Raw genomic sequence first — 20,271 nt, forward strand, 5'->3', positions numbered from 1 at the left:
CCAAGTTGCTACCAAAGTTGGAGAAAATTTCAGTCTAGTTGGTCTAATTCCCCCGTGCTCCACCCTAAATGGTCTGATCAGAGCTGGCTTGGCTCGCCCACCTAAACCTTTGCTCTATTAGCAAGTTTTTTAGATGAAAAAATATGTAACAAATATGAAAATCACAGTGTTTGGTTTTTCATCAAATAGGGGATCAAGATTACCCGGCTGTTCTTCAGGCCTGTATGCTTTTATTACGCAGAATTTAGCTATACCATTTTGGAAAACTGTATTTATTAATATACCGTTAATAATAACTTATGTAAATGCCGCTCATAGTCAACGAAAAACTTGAGGTAAATTTAATTATACTAACGGAATATTGTCATTCCTGTCCCAAATTGGCTTAAAATCTCAAAAAAGAATTTTCCTAGTAAATTAAATTTTCCCCACAAGACGACATCTTTCCTATAGCTCGACAGACTTCACTCCAAATAATTGTCGCTAATCGCTGTCCCAAGGATTTGGATTAAATTCTCCATTTACCATTCGCAAAAAAAAGTACGACAACATTTGTGCTTTCAAAATTCCCATATCCGAAAGAAAACACAGGATTTTGATACGAAAGGTCCTGAAAGCACAAGCTAATTTTATCAAGATAACTCAATTATCTGTAATTATCAAAACTTGATGAGTTCTGAACTCCATGAACAAAAATGATGAATCAAAATTATTTTTTACTTCTTTTACAATTTGATCATTATTATTTATTAATGACATTGAGGCACTTCTGTTTGTGGAGGAGGAACAGAACCCGATTTCCTCTCCCCTCTGGCACATAGAATGACTGCATTGGGGATAGCTAGTACTGCTGGGATTAGAGCTACCCATGGTACAATGAGACTGTATCCATTCTTCCAGTCCACTTGAGTCACATCCGTCAATAGTCTGTTTCTGATGTTCTCCTGTATCACTGAGCTTGTGTATCTGTTCCACCCTACATTCTAAACATGTCACATGAACATCCATGTTTTCAAATTTCACGCTAGGATCCTATACTGAGATGACTTTGATAGTTTGTATGTTTGCTCGGTCGCGTCAGTCCAGTTGGGTAAAATGACTTGGGACTGATGAGAAGTCGATTAGGAATGGGAACCTTGACTGGGAATAAAGTGGGGTTTAAATTTGACGAAACTGATGATTCAAGAAATCCGAAAACCAAGCCAGGCAAGGATTCATTATTCTCCATTCCTTTGAATGCTTTCATTCTGCAGAAAAAATATATAGCTTTATATAGCCGGGTTGGATAACAAAAGATTGAAATTTTTGTTAAAATATCCTGTATAACGGACCAAAACTTCGTAAGAAGCAGATGGAAAAGACTTTGAGCCCAAAGAAAAGTAACCTGCAGCCAGACCGAAGAGACCTGAAAAATACACAACTATCTTTAAAAGTTTAAATGACTCCAACTCATCGTTTTGGACCTTTGGCCAGGCATTTTTGGTTGAGACAATTAAGACCTTTTAATAGACAAAATCATCCATTCGCTACATAGTTCATACTCAGATGGACAAATTAGCATAGACGGATCTCTGCATTTCTTATGATGGACTCTAAAAAATATACTGAAAAATATCCTGGTAAGAAAAATGGTCACTAGGCTACATACTAGGAACGGGTAGCATCCGACACACTGGAAAAGTTATTAGAGGTTCCCCAACCTATAACTCTCCGCAGCTCAACTCTATTTGATATAGCTCGTTGATTTGAAACAAACTTAATCTGCCTTTCCCCAGAAATTGTGGGGATTGGTATGTTTGATAGTGCTCAAATTATCTTCCATAATAATCTTTTCAAAAAGCTTAATTCAGCTTATGACCAGCCTGATTGCAATGCCTTGTTTTTTTATTAGTATCACTAACTCGGTGAATATGGCGTACATTATGTGTAGTGCAGTTGACAGTTAGCCTAAAATATAATCAGTTAAGCCAATTTTTTTTTCAATGACAAGCATTTAAAATTACATAAACAAATAGCTGTGACATTACCCGGGTTGAGGTCGTGGAAGTATGAACCAGACGATCCAGACACAAAACACCCATGACTCGACAGTCCAGACAATAATTGGAGTATGAATCGAAACTCCGGGAAATTGTGCGAAATTGTGCGAAATAGCGCGAACAATCAGAAATTGTTCGACAGTGGTTCGACAAACCAGACAGTGCGAAACTGCGCGACAATCAGTCAATAGACCAGACACTAAGAGAATTATTAACACACTTGGACACGCAGACACGCATGACACACCACACACACATAAACAATTCACCCACACACACACACACACACACACACACGCGCACACACACACACACACACACACACGTACGCACACGCGCACGCACACACACACACACACGTACGCACACGCACACACAGACGCACACACATGCACACTTACACACACACACACACACACACACACACACACACACACACACGTACGCACACGCACACACACGTACGCACACGCGCACACACACACACGTACGCACACGCACACACAGACGCACACACATGCACACTTACACACACACACACACACACACACACACACGTACGCACACGCACACACACGTACGCACACGCGCACACACACGCATACCAGATATATGATTCGAAATACAAGATGCATGACTCGAATTATGTGGATTTATGATTCGAAATACGAGATGCATGACTCGAATTATGTAGATTTATGATTCGAAGTAGGGGCTGCATGAATCGAATTAGGTTGATTTATGATTCGAAACGGTAGGATTATGACTCGACAGACCGGGTCATTGTTCCGAACTACCAGATTTATGAATAGAAAGACCGGGTCATTGTTCTGAAATACCAGTTATATGATTCGACTTACCGGGTCATTAACTTCTTCCGGGTCCGTGTATTTAACGACCCGGAATGACACCCCCCCAGACGACGTTTTGTCGAGTCATAATTCTACCACCTCGCCCCGGGTAATCCGATATTCACTAAAAAAATAATTAAATTTTATTATAAAAAATAATTTTCCAATTGAAGAAGAATTTAATACACATTCGACTGCACGCGAGAACTGATCCCAGTATTCGAAAACAAAATATTCACTCGGATTAGGAAAACTTTGCGCATAGCTTAAACAAGTTCAATTTTTTGTTTGTTAAACAGCTGTTCTTAGTAAATGAAAGGACAAAGTGGAGAACAAAACAAATTTTCGCATTTTTTTCGAGAAACTGTTTCGCTTTAAACTCTATAGCTGCTTCAGAAAAAACTCTTAAATTTCCAGCTGGAAGTTGAGCAAATTGTTTGATTGCTCTTCTGTAAAAAATGGAGCCAGGGGCTAATAAAAACGGGAGCAGTGTGACTCAAACGTTAATTTGTTCTTATTTAATGTCTTCTAAATCGACTTAAAATTTTCTGGAATCGAAAATGCCCAAATTTTGTTGTTGTTTAAACAGAAATTTCAAATTTCTTCTCTTTTTAAGTTTTTGAAGTGTTTTCCCAATTTCATGTCGATGCCTCTGCTTATGAGAATATGGTCTTCGGATGACAAAAAGAAGAAACAAAATCGGATTGCCCTCATTCAATGACAAGTATTCGATGTGAAAAAATTGAAAGTGTCGAATTTACTCGACAATAGTTCCTATTGAGCGAAACCACAATCAATTTAGCTCAAGAGGATGCAATTCAAATTTGTTGTTGTAGTATCTCCTCAATGAAAATTTTCACGGTTCTTCTCTGCCTTATCTCATTGACGATATCCCTGTCTGATGCCTCTGCTTATAGAATCTTGAGCCTCGAATGATACCCAGGTTGAAATCACAGACCCGAATTCGATATGTCCAGACAGTCCCTGTCAAAACATGTATATGTCCAGACCATCTCAGACGGAAAACACCTGTACCCAAGCTATCGTGCGTTCGAAAAACTTTTGTGCGTTCACTGCACGCTCAGAACAGTTTATATACAGATTATAGTGCGTTCAAAAACACCCATTTCTAAACTTTCGTGCTTTGCAAACCAATGTGTGTGTTTGCCTTTGTGTGTTCGCTGCAAAATTGAGAATTTGTGCGTTCATGTCCTGACTGTTGTGCGTACAGAAACACCTATGACCAAACTTTCGTGAGTTGCTCAAAGTTTTCTCTGTCCAGACTTCCGTACTATCACCAGACAAAAAAAACTTTGTAGGGCATGTAGAGAAATTGCAGATGAAGAAGAGAAGGTATCGTAAAATCAGAAAAACATATATAGTATCTTTGGCAACGTGATCTACATGAACTTTTCAATAACATTAATCTCTCGTTTAACCACAAGAACAAATAAAATTAGCTAAACTTGTTTTAAAAACAATGGTTTTTCATCGTGTCAATGAGTAATACAAATTGAACCAAAATTAGTTTCGGGTATGCCTGATAGAAAATATTCATGTTTATTAAAGAAAATTAGTTTTTTTAATGTTGGTAGGAACATGTTGAATAATTTGCTCACCTTAGCACAAAAAGAGCCCTGGTCTTCATCTTTATCTCAGTTTTCCTGCCCCATAATGCAGACTTCTTTCGTCTGGAGAACGCACGAAAGCCTGGAAATAGGCAATTTGCAACGTCTTATCATAAGCGCATGCAAAATTTTTTGTGCGTTCATGATCAGTCTATCATAAGTTCCAAATTGCCTACATATAGACTTCCGTACCTTCAGAGCTGTCTACATCTAGACTATCTTGTGTTCAAAATTGCCTAAGTCCAGACTTTCGTGCGTTCAAAACTGTCTATGTCCGGATTTTTGTGCGTTAAAAGTTGCCTATGCATAACTACCGTGCGTTCGAGATTACCTCTGTCCAGTACGTTCATTTTTCTTTCCGGGCCGTGTAATTTTGAATGCACGGCGCTCCCTGGTACGTTCATTTTGGCCTGGACAAACCGATTTTCTGTCTGATACCTCATCCTGGGTAATAAGATGTAGAGATCAGATCGCCCTCCATCAAAGACGGGTGATCGGCGTGAAAGAAATTTGAGGGTGTCAACTTTTACTCGACAACGAATAGTGCCTTCAACGTTGGCTCGACCATTGATGAATTTGGATTAAACTGTTTTCGTATTAAACCTATTCTCCATTGACAAGCCGCAGTAGGCATCAAAATAATTTGGATTATTAATTTTTTGCTTTGCATTTTATGTAGTTGAAGACAGAAGTCTTCTCTTTATTTTGGCTTTGCGCAAAGAATTCAAGTGTTCAAAACATTTATCATTCACAGGAACTTAAAAATTACAAATCATTCCAATATTTTTGCTGTTTTCGATGAAAAACTAAGCTCGACGAATTCTGATTTATGAGAAGAATTCTTTTTTCGTATTGAAAAGAAATGAGCTGAAACTCTGAGAAAAATTGGTCCGTTGTTGATCAAGTTCTTTGATTATGTGACTGACGTCCTAATTCTGAACGTATTATTTCTTTTTATAAATATATGAATTTTTTCTGCACAGCCCTTTTTTATAACAGACGAAAACTTAAAGTCTCTTTGTCGTACAGATTTACAATCTGTAGGTTTGAGTTGTTTCGTGGTGCCAATTAGCTTTCTTTACTTCGGCCAATTTAAGGGTGAATTGGCGGAGCGGTTTAATGCTTTATTTTGTTATTTAGAATTGACTATTTGAGTTGGTTGAATCGGCGGAGCGAATTCGCGTTCAATTATTTGTAGAGTATTTCGCTCAGCGAAAGATACCAAAATTTTGATGCGTCTGAATTTAGACTTTGGCGAATCAGATTCTAGTTAAGAGAGAGAGTCAACTATTTTGAATTACGAAATTGAGAAGAATGAAATTAGACAAAATTAACAAAACTGCTTAACAATTTGTTCATAAGGTAACATTACTAAATGCGGCAACTTACAATCACGAGACAAGGTGAACAGACAAAAGATCATGCACAGGATGTAAACAAATTTACAAGTATGAAATCATAAGATTTGATCTTCAAAATTAAACTAAATGGATGAAAAAAATGAAAGTAGATAAAATGAACTAAATTAAGTAAAACAGAAAATGAACCAAATTAGTTACACCAAATAATAAACTCAAACTAAAAATGTACTATTGTACCACATTTCCCCCTTGGCGAAAATAAATAACATGTTATTTATCAGAAAATTAATAGTCATATGTACTTGTTAAAATAATTAATACTGTAATGTTTTAATCAGAGTTTTGAATGCAACAGTTTTACACATTAATCACTTTCACTTTCGTAATATCTCTCCGCTTCGCCAACTGTCATAGACAACTCTGGTTCCTCGTAATTGGGAGAGACGTAGAATTGAGTTGGATATGAGGTTGTTGGAGAGCATGGGCCGACGGTAAAGGTTGACTCCTTTTGATTAGACTGTGCTGCAGCAGTTTGTATGGCCGAGATTATAGACTTATTTTCAATTTGTTGTTTCTTAATGTTTTGTCGTCTTCTCTGTTTTCCAATTGCTGCAGTACTTGGGGTTGTGGGAGGGCAAGATTGAATTGGAGTCACAGATTCGTCCGATTCTGTGGCCGATATTGCGGAGCGTTTTCTTTTTGAGGGAAGTAGCGCTACTGATGCTTTTGTAGCTGCTTTTCTTTTTGGTCTGCTTGGTGGCTCCGCTATAACAATACTTGGAGTTGGTAATCCCATTGGCACCGCGAGATCGTTATTTGATTATGTAGTTTGATTTGGCGGCGCCGTTGACTGTTGTTTCTTAGGCTTAGTTGGCATTCTTACTCGGAGGGCACGTGTAACATTGGAGTGAATTGACGACACTGTACTGACGTCATCTGCCACTTTTCTATGTTTCATTCTTTTTCCACCTTCTAACTTTTTCCTGGATTCCTTTGCATGCTGGTTTATGAGTTCTTCAGTTGTTTTGCCCGTGGGAAGCTTTGGGCGTCTGTTTGCATAAACCTGCAGATCTGTGTTTCGTTCCGCTTTCGTCCCAAACTTTGCGAGATCGGAATTCCTGATTGTTACCTCTCTCTTGCCCGGTTCTTTAATTACTGAAGTGTTTTCATTTGTTTTAATTACTGGCGATCCTGGTGCTAGAACGTCATATAAGCCGTCGAGACTTTTCTTTGATCTTTTTGTTCGTGGTCTCTTTTTAGCCAATTTTACCTCCAGTGATGTTTCTCTTCTGGGTATCGATTGGCCGACATCTCGATGAGAAATTAATCTCGATTCCTTGTTTGGGTCCTCCTTTTGTCTTTTCATTGCCTCTTTGCCCAGTTTGTCCTTGTTCACCTCCATTTCAATGTCACTTCGCTCATCATTGTCCCAATTTTCGTCTGTGATAAGCTGGTCCCATCTGACAGTCTCCAAATCTAAATATTTGTTAAGAATGTTTTTGTAAGTTAAACTTTTTGAATCGGGTTTAGTCGTTATATTGCTTAATGGTGTATTCGCTTTTCTGCCAAAATGTGCCTCAAATGGTGATATCCCAATAGTCTTTTGACGACATATTCGTAACTGATAAATTATTGAATTTATTGATGCTTTCATATTAAATTGATTTTGCGCCGCCGTTTTAATACAGGCTAAGCGATTCTTGATTGTTTGAATGAGTCTTTCAACCAAACCAATAGCTCTGTGATCGTGTATTGGCGCCTCGATTAGCTGTATGTTATTTTGATTACAAAATGTTTTAATTTGATGCCCCGTTTGACATCTAGCTTGATCCAATCTAATTGCGCGGGGTATACCGTGTAGCAAAACATATTCTTGAAAAAATTTTAAAATATTATCTGCATTAGCTCTATCAAATACTTCTGCTGTTGGGAATTTCGAAAATCGATCAATACATGCAAGAAAATAAATCTCTTGATTTTTTTCATTATAGATGGGTCCTCCAAAATCAATTTGAATTTCTTCATTAGGAACTTTACATAACTGTAATTTTGCCCATTTATCTGCTGGTATAATAGGTTTTAAATTTTTACCAATCTTGACACAAGGGTTGCACTTTGCTGTTTTGGTTGCTATGTCCCTGTGCATATATGGCCACCACGCGTGTGTTGCCATATCAGTCATTCCCCATGTGCCAGGATGAGTTGCGTGGATTGCGTCTACATAAGCATCCTTGATTGCATGGGGAAGAGCAATTCTGTCATCTATGCAGACACACCCATTCTTCACATGCAAGTCCTTCCAGAAGGAATGAATGTAGGGTGATATTTGTCTACATCTATCTTCATTGTCCGTCAAAATGCAGTCGCGAATCTCTTTCTAGATCGCGTCCTTGGTTGTCAGGCTGGCCATTAGAGAGCTTGAGAAGATCTTGGAGAGCGCGAAGTTGAATGAGTCCAGGTACAAATCGTCTACTGACGGCGAAGTGGCTATTGTATCAGTAGTAGGTGTTATGGGGGTCACGGGTGCCGCTTGGACTGTAGAAGGTCCCTCCTCTGCAAATCGTACTCTCGATGGGGTCGATTGTTTAACTGTCATCAGCGTTTCATCATCAGAAGGAGATTGAGACATCATGTAAACGTTCTTGAATTTCGTTGTGATTCGTTGAAAGTGATTTAAATTAGAGAGTGACTGTTCGGTGGGTCGGATTAAGGCAAAAAGCGAGTGAGGAATGTTAGTTGTCTCGATTTTGGGGATGGAATTTAAATTATTTATCGATAATTCGCTAATTGAGTCGTCAATTTGCGTGCTTGTAGAATGTTCTGGATTTCGCGGTGCGAAATCACTACATAAGTTATTAGTGGAATTTGGATTATTTACGACGCATTTTGTAGATTGATGTCGCGCTGCGAAATCGACGTAATTTTCGGCATTTAATAAGAAGCGTTTCGCACTACGTTTAATTGCGTCCAATTTAGCTACAATAAATTGCTCGTCATATGTGGATATATTAGCAGCTTGTTGATGCGGGTCGCGAGATATATAATCCACTAATCCCATTTTTGTGCCCGGAAGGTGATCAATCGAAAAGTCAAATGGTAGTAAACGATCTACCCAACGTGTCAGTCTACTATTTTATGATTTGTTAGATCTATTTTCTCTCATAATTGAGAGAAGTGCTCTATGATCAGTTATCACAGTAAAAGGTTTGCCGTATAAATAATACTTAAAATGTTCCACGGACCAAACAACACCCAGAAGTTCTAGTTCGTTTATACTATATCTGTCTTCAACAGAGTTCAAAAATCGCGACGCGAATGCTACTGTATGCCACCCATTAGGTGTTCGTCGTTCCAATGCACATCCCAATCCTTTACGCGAGGCGTCACATTTAATTCGTGTTTCTAATTCCGGGTTGAAAAGTTTATTTTCAGTGGTTTCCGTAATTTGTTCTTTTATTAAAGAAAACTGTTTATCGTGCTCTTCCGTCCAAAGAAATTTCGAATTTTTCTTAAGCAATGGTCGTAGGGGGTAACATAATTGTGACAAATTCGGGATAAATTTTCCTAGATGGTGTACAGAACCCATAAAAGAGCGAAGTTTTTTAAGATTAGTAGGTGCCGATAATTTCCCAATTGCATCTGTTTTACTTGAAAGTGGGGTTACACCAGATTGTGTAATATTATGACCGATCCATTCAATCGTCTCTTTCGCGAAGTGACATTTTGCAAGATTTATGCGTAAGTTTTCCTGATCCAGTTTTATTAGACATTTTCGTACCAAGTCGAGATGTTTTTCGATTCCACCTCCACTAACGATCAAAATATCATCTAAGAAAGAGAAAGTATTTTCCAAACCGGCAAGAGTACAATCAATAGCTTTTTGGAACTCAGCTGGCATGTCCGTTAAGCCGTAAAATCCAGTTTTAAATCGATATGTGCCAGTCATATCTCCACTAACAATATTAAAGTTACAATGGCGGGCCGTATCACTGTGTAGCTTTAGTAGACTATAAGCGTATTGCAAATCAAGAGTTGTGAAATAAGCAGTCTCTTGCGGCGCCGTTGACAGTGTTTGCGAAATTGTTTGAATTGGCGATTCTATATTGGGCATTTGATACTTGTTTTTATGAATAGCTTTGTTTAGGATTTTTGAATCGAGTGCTATTTTGATTGAATTGTCCTTTTTTACCGTAATGACAATCGGAGATATGAAAAATTGATCCGAACAGTTGTTTAACTTTTCGATATGTCCTTCATTTAACAGTTTTTCTAATTCAATTTTCACTTTCGGTTGGAGGTGTATGGGTACTTTTCGTCCTTTTTGATGTATTACTCGATAATTTTTGTGAAATTTTGAATTAACCGTGTGATTTTTTGATTTTCCAATTCGGGATATCAAATCAGGAAATTCCTTTGCCAGTGATTTCTTGATTGCACAAGGTGGATCTATATTATTAACTTCTAATTGCGGACAAGGCTTCTGAGAAATTGTGATGCCTAACTGATCAAAAAGGTCTCGTCCTAATATTGGTCGAAATCCATCGGCTACAACTGTTATTTTTGCTTTCTGAATGCTCCAATTATTACATTTTACGGGCGTTTTCAAAGTGCCAAGGGGTTGAACGATATCGTTAGAAAATGACTTCAATTCCAATGGTCTTTTCTCCGACCATTGTGATTGAGCACAATTGAACATTATTTCTCTTGCAAGCGACATATTAATAATGGTACAACCACTACCGGAGTCTAGAAGTAAATCACAGTTTGTATTTCCGATTGTTAATGACAAATTTTTCAGTGTCAAATTTGGTGAACTCATATTTTCAACCGTGGCAACGTAATTATCATCCGAAGAATCAAAGTCTGAGTTGATTTGCTCATTATAATTGATATAATTGACGTTCAGACTTTCCTGACTAGAGTTTTGATTAGATGTTTCTGCCGTATCTACAGTGTTAATGCGATTGGTTTGTTGAGTGTTTCTTGTAGTATTAAATCTTCGACGACATACCTTAGCGAAATGGTTTTGCAAACCACAGTGGTTACATTTCTTACCCATTGCGGGGCAAACCTGACGATGTGTAGGTGTCCAGACTTGACCACAACCACGGCATTGTCCAACGGATGCACGGTTTGTGACTGTTCTGCTTGATTGAGTTCCCCGTACTCCCGCGCTGCGAAATCGATTGAATTGTTGTATTGCGTTCACCGTACTGCCAGTTGCTCCGTTATTAGATGAAATTCTTTGCTGATTCTGATTACCCATTTCCATGTTAACTGCAATGGTGAGTGCCCTCTCTGGTTCAACTGTGTCCCGTAGAAGCTCTCGCTGAATGTCATCATCCAGCGTGTTAGTGATGAAAATGTCCCTGATGATGGCTTCTTCGCGGTTTTCAAAGTCGCAATTTTCAGCCAGTTTTTTCAAGATGCTGTAGAATTGCTCTACAGTTTCGCCCTTCTTTTGCTTCCGAGAGAAGAACACAAATCGATCAAATGTGATGTTTCTTGGGTGGATAAAGGCAATCTCCATCATTTCCCAGAGTTTGAGGGTAGTCAAATCGTAAATATTGTCGTGCGGGAATTTTTGTGTTAGTAGTCGTCTTCCTTCAGTACCAATACTTAGGTACAATAGAGATACGCATTTCTGATCACACAAATTCCACGGACGCTCCCCGCATAGTATTCCCGCTTCTGTTATCTTTTGACATTTTAGTTCCCATTGCAACTTCAGCTGGTTGTTTCTTATTCTACGCTCTCTCTCTGCTTCGTCGGTTGTGTCGTCGATCGGCATCTTGTACTTCGGTTCCACTGGCAGACGAACTGTTGATGGTTTGGGTTGTAGCAATGTGTCTATAGTGATATTCTCGCGAGCGAGAATCGCTAGTTTTAGCTGAATTCTCCATTTCTCCCATCTGATGGGTGGGTCTGAAGTTGGTCGTTCCCAAAATGGCTCTATCGACAACGGTGTTTTTCTCGATTCTCGAGCTGACTGCGCCATGTCGTACAGATTTACAATCTGTAGGTTGAGTTGTTTTGTGGTGCCAATTAGCTTTCTTTACTTCGGCCTATTTAAGGGTGAATTGGCGGAGCGGTTTAATGCTTTATTTTGTTATTTAGAATTGACTATTTGAGTTACAGTATTTAGGTTGAATCGGCGGAGCGAATTCGCGTTCAATTATTTGTAGAGTATTTCGCTCAGCGAAAGATACCAAAATTTTGATGCGTCTGAATTTAGACTTTGGCGAATCAGATTCTAGTTAAGAGAGAGAGAGAGTCAACTATTTTGAATAACGAAATTGAGAGGAATGAAATTAGACAAAATTAACAAAACTGCTTAACAATTTGTTCATAAGGTAACATTACTAAATGCGGCAACTTACAATCACGAGACAAGGTGAACAGACAAAAGATCATGCACAGGATGTAAACAAATTTACAAGTATGAAATCATAAGATTTGATCTTCAAAATTAAACTAAATGGATGAACAAATTAAAAGTAGATAAAATGAACTAAATTAAGTTAAACAGAAAATGAACCAAATTAGTTACACCAAATAATAAACTCAAACTAAAAATGTACTATTGTACCACAATTATTTAATAAAAGTTTGTCAAAAAGTGTAATTGAAACACGCGATTCTCTTAATAATGAAAAAACAGACAAAACTTGAAGTTAACCAAGGATTATCAACATCTGTTCGTTTTGGTAAATAAAATAATAAGGGTTTGTGCTCAGCTGACTGAAATTTATTTGCTTTTTACTAAAATTCAGACAAGCGATTTTTGTTTCCATTATCTGCGTCAAAACAAAAGCACTTACATCTCAAAAAACTTGAGAACAAAGTGAAAGGTTAAGGTTCAATAAAAAACCAGAGCTCCAGCAAAATCAATATGCACGAAATTAGCAAAATCATTATTCTTCTGGTAACAATTTGGCAAAATGGCAATCCTCATGCAAAATCATAATTATAGTCATCGTTTTGTAAAACATTTGCGACAATTAATTTCGCCAAAACTTTTCAAGAACTGGAAAGATAACAATGCGCTCATGCTCAGGGTGAAAAAAAGAGTTTCCTGGCGTATTGTATAGTTATCTTCAAAATGATAATCTAAAAGTTACAAGATGCCCAATAAAAATATTATCAAGAGTTAGTTCTGGTAATTTTTCACTCTACAAATTTTTCTATCTAACAATTTAAAATAAGACCAAAAAGAGACTATAAGACAGTGAGATTGTTGTTTAAAACAGTACGGATTTTCAACTTGAAAAAAATTCAAATAGATCGGGCTAAATTTTACTAATACTATTTTAAAGCTAGGTAAAATCCAGAGCGACAAATAATTTATCTATCAAGGTATCTGTTTAAATCATAAGGACAATTTAGGAATGATTTACTGGTACTTACTAATTTATTTTTGCGCTCAGTAGTACTGAACACGAAAAAGGAATTAATTGAAAAGAAACAACATTTTAACACGTTTTTATTATCAGAACAAAAACTGGATAATAAAACCTCGCATCGAAGTAAAAACTAATTGATAGCGATTCCACCATTTTTAATTCATCAGCTTTTCTGTTTGAAAGGAGGCTAAAATTTATTGTCAGCTGAATAATACTTTGTATTCGAAACAGTATAATAAAAAATTGTGTTTTGCGTAGGAATACTTGGAGCCAGAAGTATTTTGTTGCCTTTGATATATTGCTTTTCTCTTTTAAGACTATTCAATTTATCGCGTTCAGTTTCTCCCAAACTAAATGTAAGATTCGTTTGACATCTTGTAAAAATTAGAAAATTTTACCAAAAGTATGCAGAATGTGAAAGAATCTGATCAAAAAATTTTAGTAAGACTCTTAAAAATTTAATGCTATGCAAATTTTGGAGACAATAAAAGAAAAGCAAAGCTAAATTCAACACTATTTATGTTTCATTGGAATATTGGATCATAATTGAATCTGTTACAAAAATTGGATAACATTTTATCCAAACTCTTCTACTTAATTGGCAATTAGCTTTCATTGGACTGGAGATATACAAAAATCTGGGGACTAACTGTTCTGTTCCGCCAAGAAAAAAACAAAAGCAAAAAATTGCTTTCCAAGGATAATGTTAAATCGGAAAATTTGTATCAAAAAGTTTTAAAGGAGCAGAATGCCATTAGCTGATCTCAAAGTTTTATAAAAAACAAGCAAGATATCTTTATTGGCGCATTTTTGGAAAAACATCTGACAAATCGTTATTAAAAAAAGATTTAAAAATCACATACACGTCTTTTTTATTTAATTCAGTTCAATATGGGAGGTTAGGATTTAGCATTGAGGTGACAAAAAGAAAGCGGCAGAATCATTCCCTGAACAACAATTATGTTTCTGCACTGAGATACTGAAATTTTTGCGTAGCTTTACTTTTCAGTCACTTCTGTAAGAATGGGTCAAGTCAATTGTTGTAAAGAGGCTAATGCATTCAAAAAATCTTCTGAGTTTCCAAGCGTTCATTGAATTTTCAATGTTTGCAAGTTCAGTCAAAAATAAATATTGATCATCAAATAGAATTTGATTTGAATCGGTTGGGTAAATTTGAGCAAATAAACGGCTTTTTCCTCAAGAAGAAAACTAAAGTAAAAAAGTAAAAAAATTGTAACGGGAAGAAACGCGTTCAATGCAGTTTTATCTATGCTGCTATGGCATGAGCAAAAAGTACCATAAGCTTTTTTTTAAATGAAAAAAAGTTTTATAATCAAATGAAACGAAGCAAAAAGAAGTCCAAAAAATATTAATTTTATTTTTTAAAACTTGTAAAAAATGCGATTGAAAAAGTCGATTGTCTAAATAGTGAAAAACAAACAGGCAATTATCGACAAGTTCCAGAGATTATCAACATCTGTTGGTTCCAGTCACTGAAACAGTAACGGTTTAGGCTTAGCAGGCTGAATTTAAATTATTTACTAACATTCAGGCAAGCATTCTTTGAATTTCTTCTGATTCAAAACCAACGCATTTACATGTTTGAAAAACTTGAAAACATAAGTGCAAAATTAAAATTCAAAAAAGAAGCAGAGAACTCCAGCAAAACCAGTTTGCATGAAAATTAAAAATCATGAATTTTTTTGGTAACATTTTGGCAATATGGCAGTCCTCATGCAAAATCCTTATTATAGTCATCATTTTGTAAATTTTTGACAAAATGATGCCAGAAGTTAACAACAACTAGAAAGATAACAAAACGGTCTTGCTTGGTGTGAAAAGATAAACTTCCTGACGTATTGTATAGATATCTTGGTTTTGAAAATATTAAGGTTGCAAGACACCCAATAAACATATTATCAAAAGTTGGTTCTATTAATTTTTGACCATAAAAGAAAAATTGCTGTGTAACTAATTGAGATCAGACACAAAAAGACAACAAGATAGTCAGATTATTGTTTTAAAACGTCTTCTACGAACATTCCAGATTAAAATTTTTCTACAAAATCGAGCTAACTTTCGAAGAAAACGAATTAAAGCTAGACAAAATCTAGAACTCATTAAAGTTATTTACAAAAGTATCTGTTTAAATCTGAATGAAAATTCAAGAATTGTTAAATGGTAATAACTATTTTTTGCGCTGTGTAGTACTGTATACAAAAGGCTATCAATTGAAAAAGGGAGTTAGCAAAATTTTAACACATTATCTTTGTCAGGTGAACAAAACTTGTGAAAAACTTGTAGAGAATTGTAAGTGTTTTTGCGTACGAAAATTTGGAGCAAGGAATAATTTGTTGCCATTGAATTTTCGATCTTCGTCCCTGAGACTTTTGAATCCAGGAACTTGCGTTTCATGTAGATTGTCGTTTTCAATTTTCCCAAAATAATAATAAAGATCAAAAAAAAAAAAACAATTTAGTCAGACTTTTTACAAACACCTCTACTTAATTGGCAAAAAGAAAGATTGTCGGTGTCTGAAGCAATATAAAATCTGATGTCTAGTTCTCAACCCCGCCTAAAAACCTAATACGAAAGAAAAATTTTGGATGACAATAAAAAATCATATTTTTATACTAAGACAATTTTAATGAGCAGCATGCCCTTACTTGATCTCACAGCTTTACAAAAAAACAAGCAAGACATCTTCACTTGGCGATCTTTTTGGGAGAACTTTCAGTAAACTTATACTGAAAAAAAAATTAAAATCACATACAAGTCTATATTCTGGCCGATTCATTTCCCAAACAAAAATTTACGTTTTTACACTGAGATACAGAAATTTTTGCGTAGATTAACTTTTTTATAAGTCACTTTAAAACGAATGAGTCAATTCGATTGTTGTGAAGAGTGCAATGAATTTAAAGCTAGTTCCCAACTTTTCAAATATTTATGCATTTTTTTGCATGTTTCAAATATTTTGCAATTGTTGATTAACAAATCGAGTTTAATTTGAATTGGTTGGGTGAAATTCAGCAAATAAAAGCTTCTCCTTAGTCTAAAAAAATGGTTTTAAGTCATTACAATGTAGCGGAAAATAAACGTTTTCAATGCGGTTTTGGCTACACCATAGCATGATCAAATCCGATTTTTCAGTAGAGCATCGGACACAATGCAAACTAATTGGAGACGTTGTGAAAACATGTTCAACATCGGTTTACCTGGCTTGTTGTAGAGTAAACAGAACCATAAAATTCTTAAAACATCCGTTATATGCGTTTGCTATGGTCTGTTCAATGTATACTAAGGTTCCAAAATGGCCGTTTTTTATTATTGTCAAGATACCAATATAAACTTTCCAATGGTTGGTTTTTTCCCTCCATTTCTATATAGATTTCTTTCTATATAGCGATTGGTAAGTTTTTTTGTGGTCAAAACCGGTACTCACTGGGAACTGAGATTTCAATTCGCAAAAGTCTGGTCAGTTTGTTACTGAGTATTGTTAGTGAAAACTGTCGAATAGGCGTTCAAATGTACGAGACATACAGCAAAATACCCCCTGTTGTTTATCTGATATATAAGATGTACTTGGATACTTTGATGTCTCATGGCAAGGCCAAGTAGACATGACATATGTTCATGATGGAATAAGAGACAACATTATAAAGGTCTTCGCCATTGCTAACTTCTCGTCTGTAACAGAAATGAAGAATTTTTTGCCGAGAAAGAGTTATGGCCGGGAAATATATTTTAATTTGACTACTTCAATTGCAGGTCAACTGAAACTTCACTTTTACAATCAGTCCACCGCTTCAACCTTATCTATTATTAGAAGCAACGAGAACCTGTAATTTTGCGCTAGCAATAGCAGTGAACAGAAAAACTGAACAGAACTCCAAAAAGCCAATAAATGATTGTCAGGTTGTTTATTTCATTGGCTTTCGAAGCATTTGTTTCTCAAAAGTATTCGGAAAAGGCTGAAATGATTGGATGTACTTTGAGATAGCAGAAGCTTGCCACCTGCAGGGCTCTCAATAGCTTTCAATTGTCCTGCTCAGGTTGCTTAAAGAATTTCACTACGAGGCTCGGTAACGTTGTCCATTGCCCCTGACTCTCATGTGTAAATATTGGAAGAAATGATTGACGTATAGGTAGACATCCTCAAAATTACTACACTCACCCAATTGGTGGGGGAGAAGTTAATAAACTTTGTTGTCCAATAAGAGGGTACAATTTGTTAGAGATATATATTTTTCTTGTTCGTTTGGATTCAACCAATGAGATGGAAGGATCAAGCCAATGAAAATTTCAAGATCAGGAACGTAACAACGATTGATAAAGAGTAAGTTTTGTGACTAAAGATGAGAAGGCTAAGAGAAATGAACAAGCTTAAATACGGAGGGAAAGGTCAGCAGTTTATTTTTTATTTGAACTTTGGTTTTTAAAACGACACTAAGTTTTTAGACGGGACCAAAGTTTACGCTAATCTCTTAGTAAACTATGTGACATTCTCAATGCAATTATACCCAAGTTTATTAAAATGTTATTTAAAAAAAGTCTTGTTAGTCATAAAGAACAAACAAATGCGTTACTGGTCTTGGATTGAAGATCTTGTGCAAAATTTTAAGAACACTATGAGCTTATTTATGGCTTGCTTTAACTCTTAATGGGTAACCGCTCCAAGATTTAGGCTCTAAAAGCATCTGTAAGCGCCTTCTCATCGCGCCAGATGGAATTCGCTAAATAAAGCTTTTCTTTCAGTTGGTAAAATTGATAAATTGTGATCTCATAGCGGAACATAGAACTCAACTGCAGAATCTTGTGTAGCTCTTTGGGGCTTGTACTTAACGCATTCTATTACAGTATTAACAGTTGGTGGACATTAGCAGTAAAATGGATTCCATATTTCTTTAAAAACTTTCCTTTAAAAATTGAAGACCAGCTTTATTCACTCTTAGGAATTGTTTGTTCTCTGCTGTTTTTAAATATAAGGCTGTGAAAAAGCAATTTAAAAGAGCTTATGAACTTGGTCTTCAATTTGTCTTCAAAGATTGTTTAATGTCGTGTCCAGTTTCTTACATTTTTTTAAACAAATTCCACCAACCGTTAATGCTGTATTAAAAAACATTAGGCACAAACGCCAACAGCCTATGCAAAAAATTCTGCTATCATTGTGGGGACCAAGTTCAGGTCAGAATCAGCTGTTTTCTAACAAAAACTTATAATAGGTTATCTGTTATCTAAGTAGGCGCAAATCCGCAGAGACTGTTAGAGTACACACTTTGTATGTCAAAGATTAAACATCTTGACATACAAAAATAGTAAACCGTTATCATGGTCCAATCGAGCGGAAAGGATATGTGAAAAAAAAAGAAATAAACCACACCTTAAGCCAGGTAATCCGCATTGATGATTTTGAACGCGGACCTTTGCGTGCGTTGAAATCAAACATAAAGCTATCAAAATCGTTCACAAATTATAGTTTCCAGTTTCCTAAAAAAACTATCAAGAACGATACTATTCTACAATAGCGTTCAAAAACGGCAGTATCCTAAAAAAACAGTCAGAAACAATAATTTCCTAGAATTACCGGTCAAAAACGCTCAAATCCGTTCATTACTTTTTCAGTACTTAGTGCGCATGATTATGCTCAAACTCATTCAGCGTGTTTGAAAAGTTTTGCCTTTATTTGATGAACATTGCGCATGTAACTACCCTAGAAAAATTATTCATATCCTTTAGGGAGCTATGAAAGTGGAGCATTTATTCAATATAACTGTTTTAAACCTTTGAAATATTAACTTCTAACCCTTCAAAGAGCAAAGCATGCGCATAGATTCAGAATTCATGGTCTCAACTTATTATCCTTTAAGGTCTTCAAAGCCCAAAGTTAATCTGTCGCCTTGGGGCGCAAAGGGAGAGAGCGAGAAGCGCGTCGTCACCCTGACAAATTATGCCAAATTAGCCCCCTTATGAACGAAAAAGTGTATCATGTCTGCTTTAAGGTCAACTTATTTCCCGCAACGAAATTCAAAGAAGAAGCAAAAATAGTTAGCGAAATGGAAAACAAATATTTTCAAGCCTCCGAAAAAGGAGTTTCCACAGACTTAATTAAGTAAACTTCAAAGTTTAATCAGAATGGCAATTAGTTTCCAATTTTACCATCCTTTTCGTTTACAAATAGTGCTATTACTACGTGGTTGTTATGTCATCGAGAAGTTAACAATCTCCGAACATAAGCCGGGCTGTTAAATAACTCCGAGAGGGCGATAACTACGGCGTGGTAATGTTTTTAATCAAATCTCGTTGCGTCGTTTAATCAAATCGAATAAATTTAGCCACTCTGCAACTGATTATATAGTCTATCTTTTTCCTCCACTCTTTTCTCGCCAGTCTTCATATAGCAAAAGCGGCGAGAAAAGAGTGGCTCAAAAAACCGTCGAATCCCAAATCAGAGTTTTGCTATATGTCAATTTTGCATAGATTTTATCGGCAGCTCACGAGTTATTTCATCATGGTAAGTTTATGCAACTGTTGTTAACTCGCGAAGAGTTGAATAAAATTACAAAGGGAACAGTGTTTCAAAACGAATCTTGATTTTATGTATGCATTTTATATATACATCTAATAGGCTCTTCTTTTTGGAAGAATTCTTAATTATATCATGTTTTTAGCAACACTTGAAAAAACTATCCTTCATTAGGGGAAGGGGAGAGAATACAAATTAGGTACAAAATTATTCTAAGAGGATTTATGACAACACTCAGCCATCCTTTTACGTCTTCCTAAAATAGTGCTAATTGCTTCATTTAAACAGACAAATTTTGTTCATACTTTCGAAGATCAATATATTTGGAGAAAGCAAATGATTTCAGAAAAATACGTAAATTAAGTTTTTGATTAAAGCATGGATTTCCGTTTGGGAAGTCTGACAATAATTTTCAAATATTCAATCAATTTTCGTGAGATAATTATTAATTTTGACAGGATTT

The 20,271-nt window shown here is 36.0% G+C and overlaps 1 protein-coding gene across 4 annotated transcripts in view; it reads right to left on the minus strand.

The window, feature by feature from the left end:
• Positions 1-696: 696 nt before the first annotated feature.
• Positions 697-20,271, minus strand: part of LOC142340108 (uncharacterized) — a 43,382-nt gene continuing 23,807 nt past the window's right edge. For all 4 annotated transcript variants that reach the window (XM_075390542.1, XM_075390540.1, XM_075390543.1 and 1 more), the window contains exon 3: positions 697-983. In XM_075390542.1, coding sequence (XP_075246657.1) covers positions 750-983 — 234 coding nt within the window. In that variant the 3' untranslated portion in view covers positions 697-749. The remainder of the gene's footprint in view (positions 984-20,271) is intronic.

The sequence above is a fragment of the Convolutriloba macropyga genome, chromosome 5, assembly GCF_964194025.1.
Source record: "Convolutriloba macropyga chromosome 5, txConMacr16.3, whole genome shotgun sequence".
In the NCBI taxonomy this organism is placed as follows: Eukaryota; Metazoa; Xenacoelomorpha; order Acoela; family Convolutidae; genus Convolutriloba; species Convolutriloba macropyga.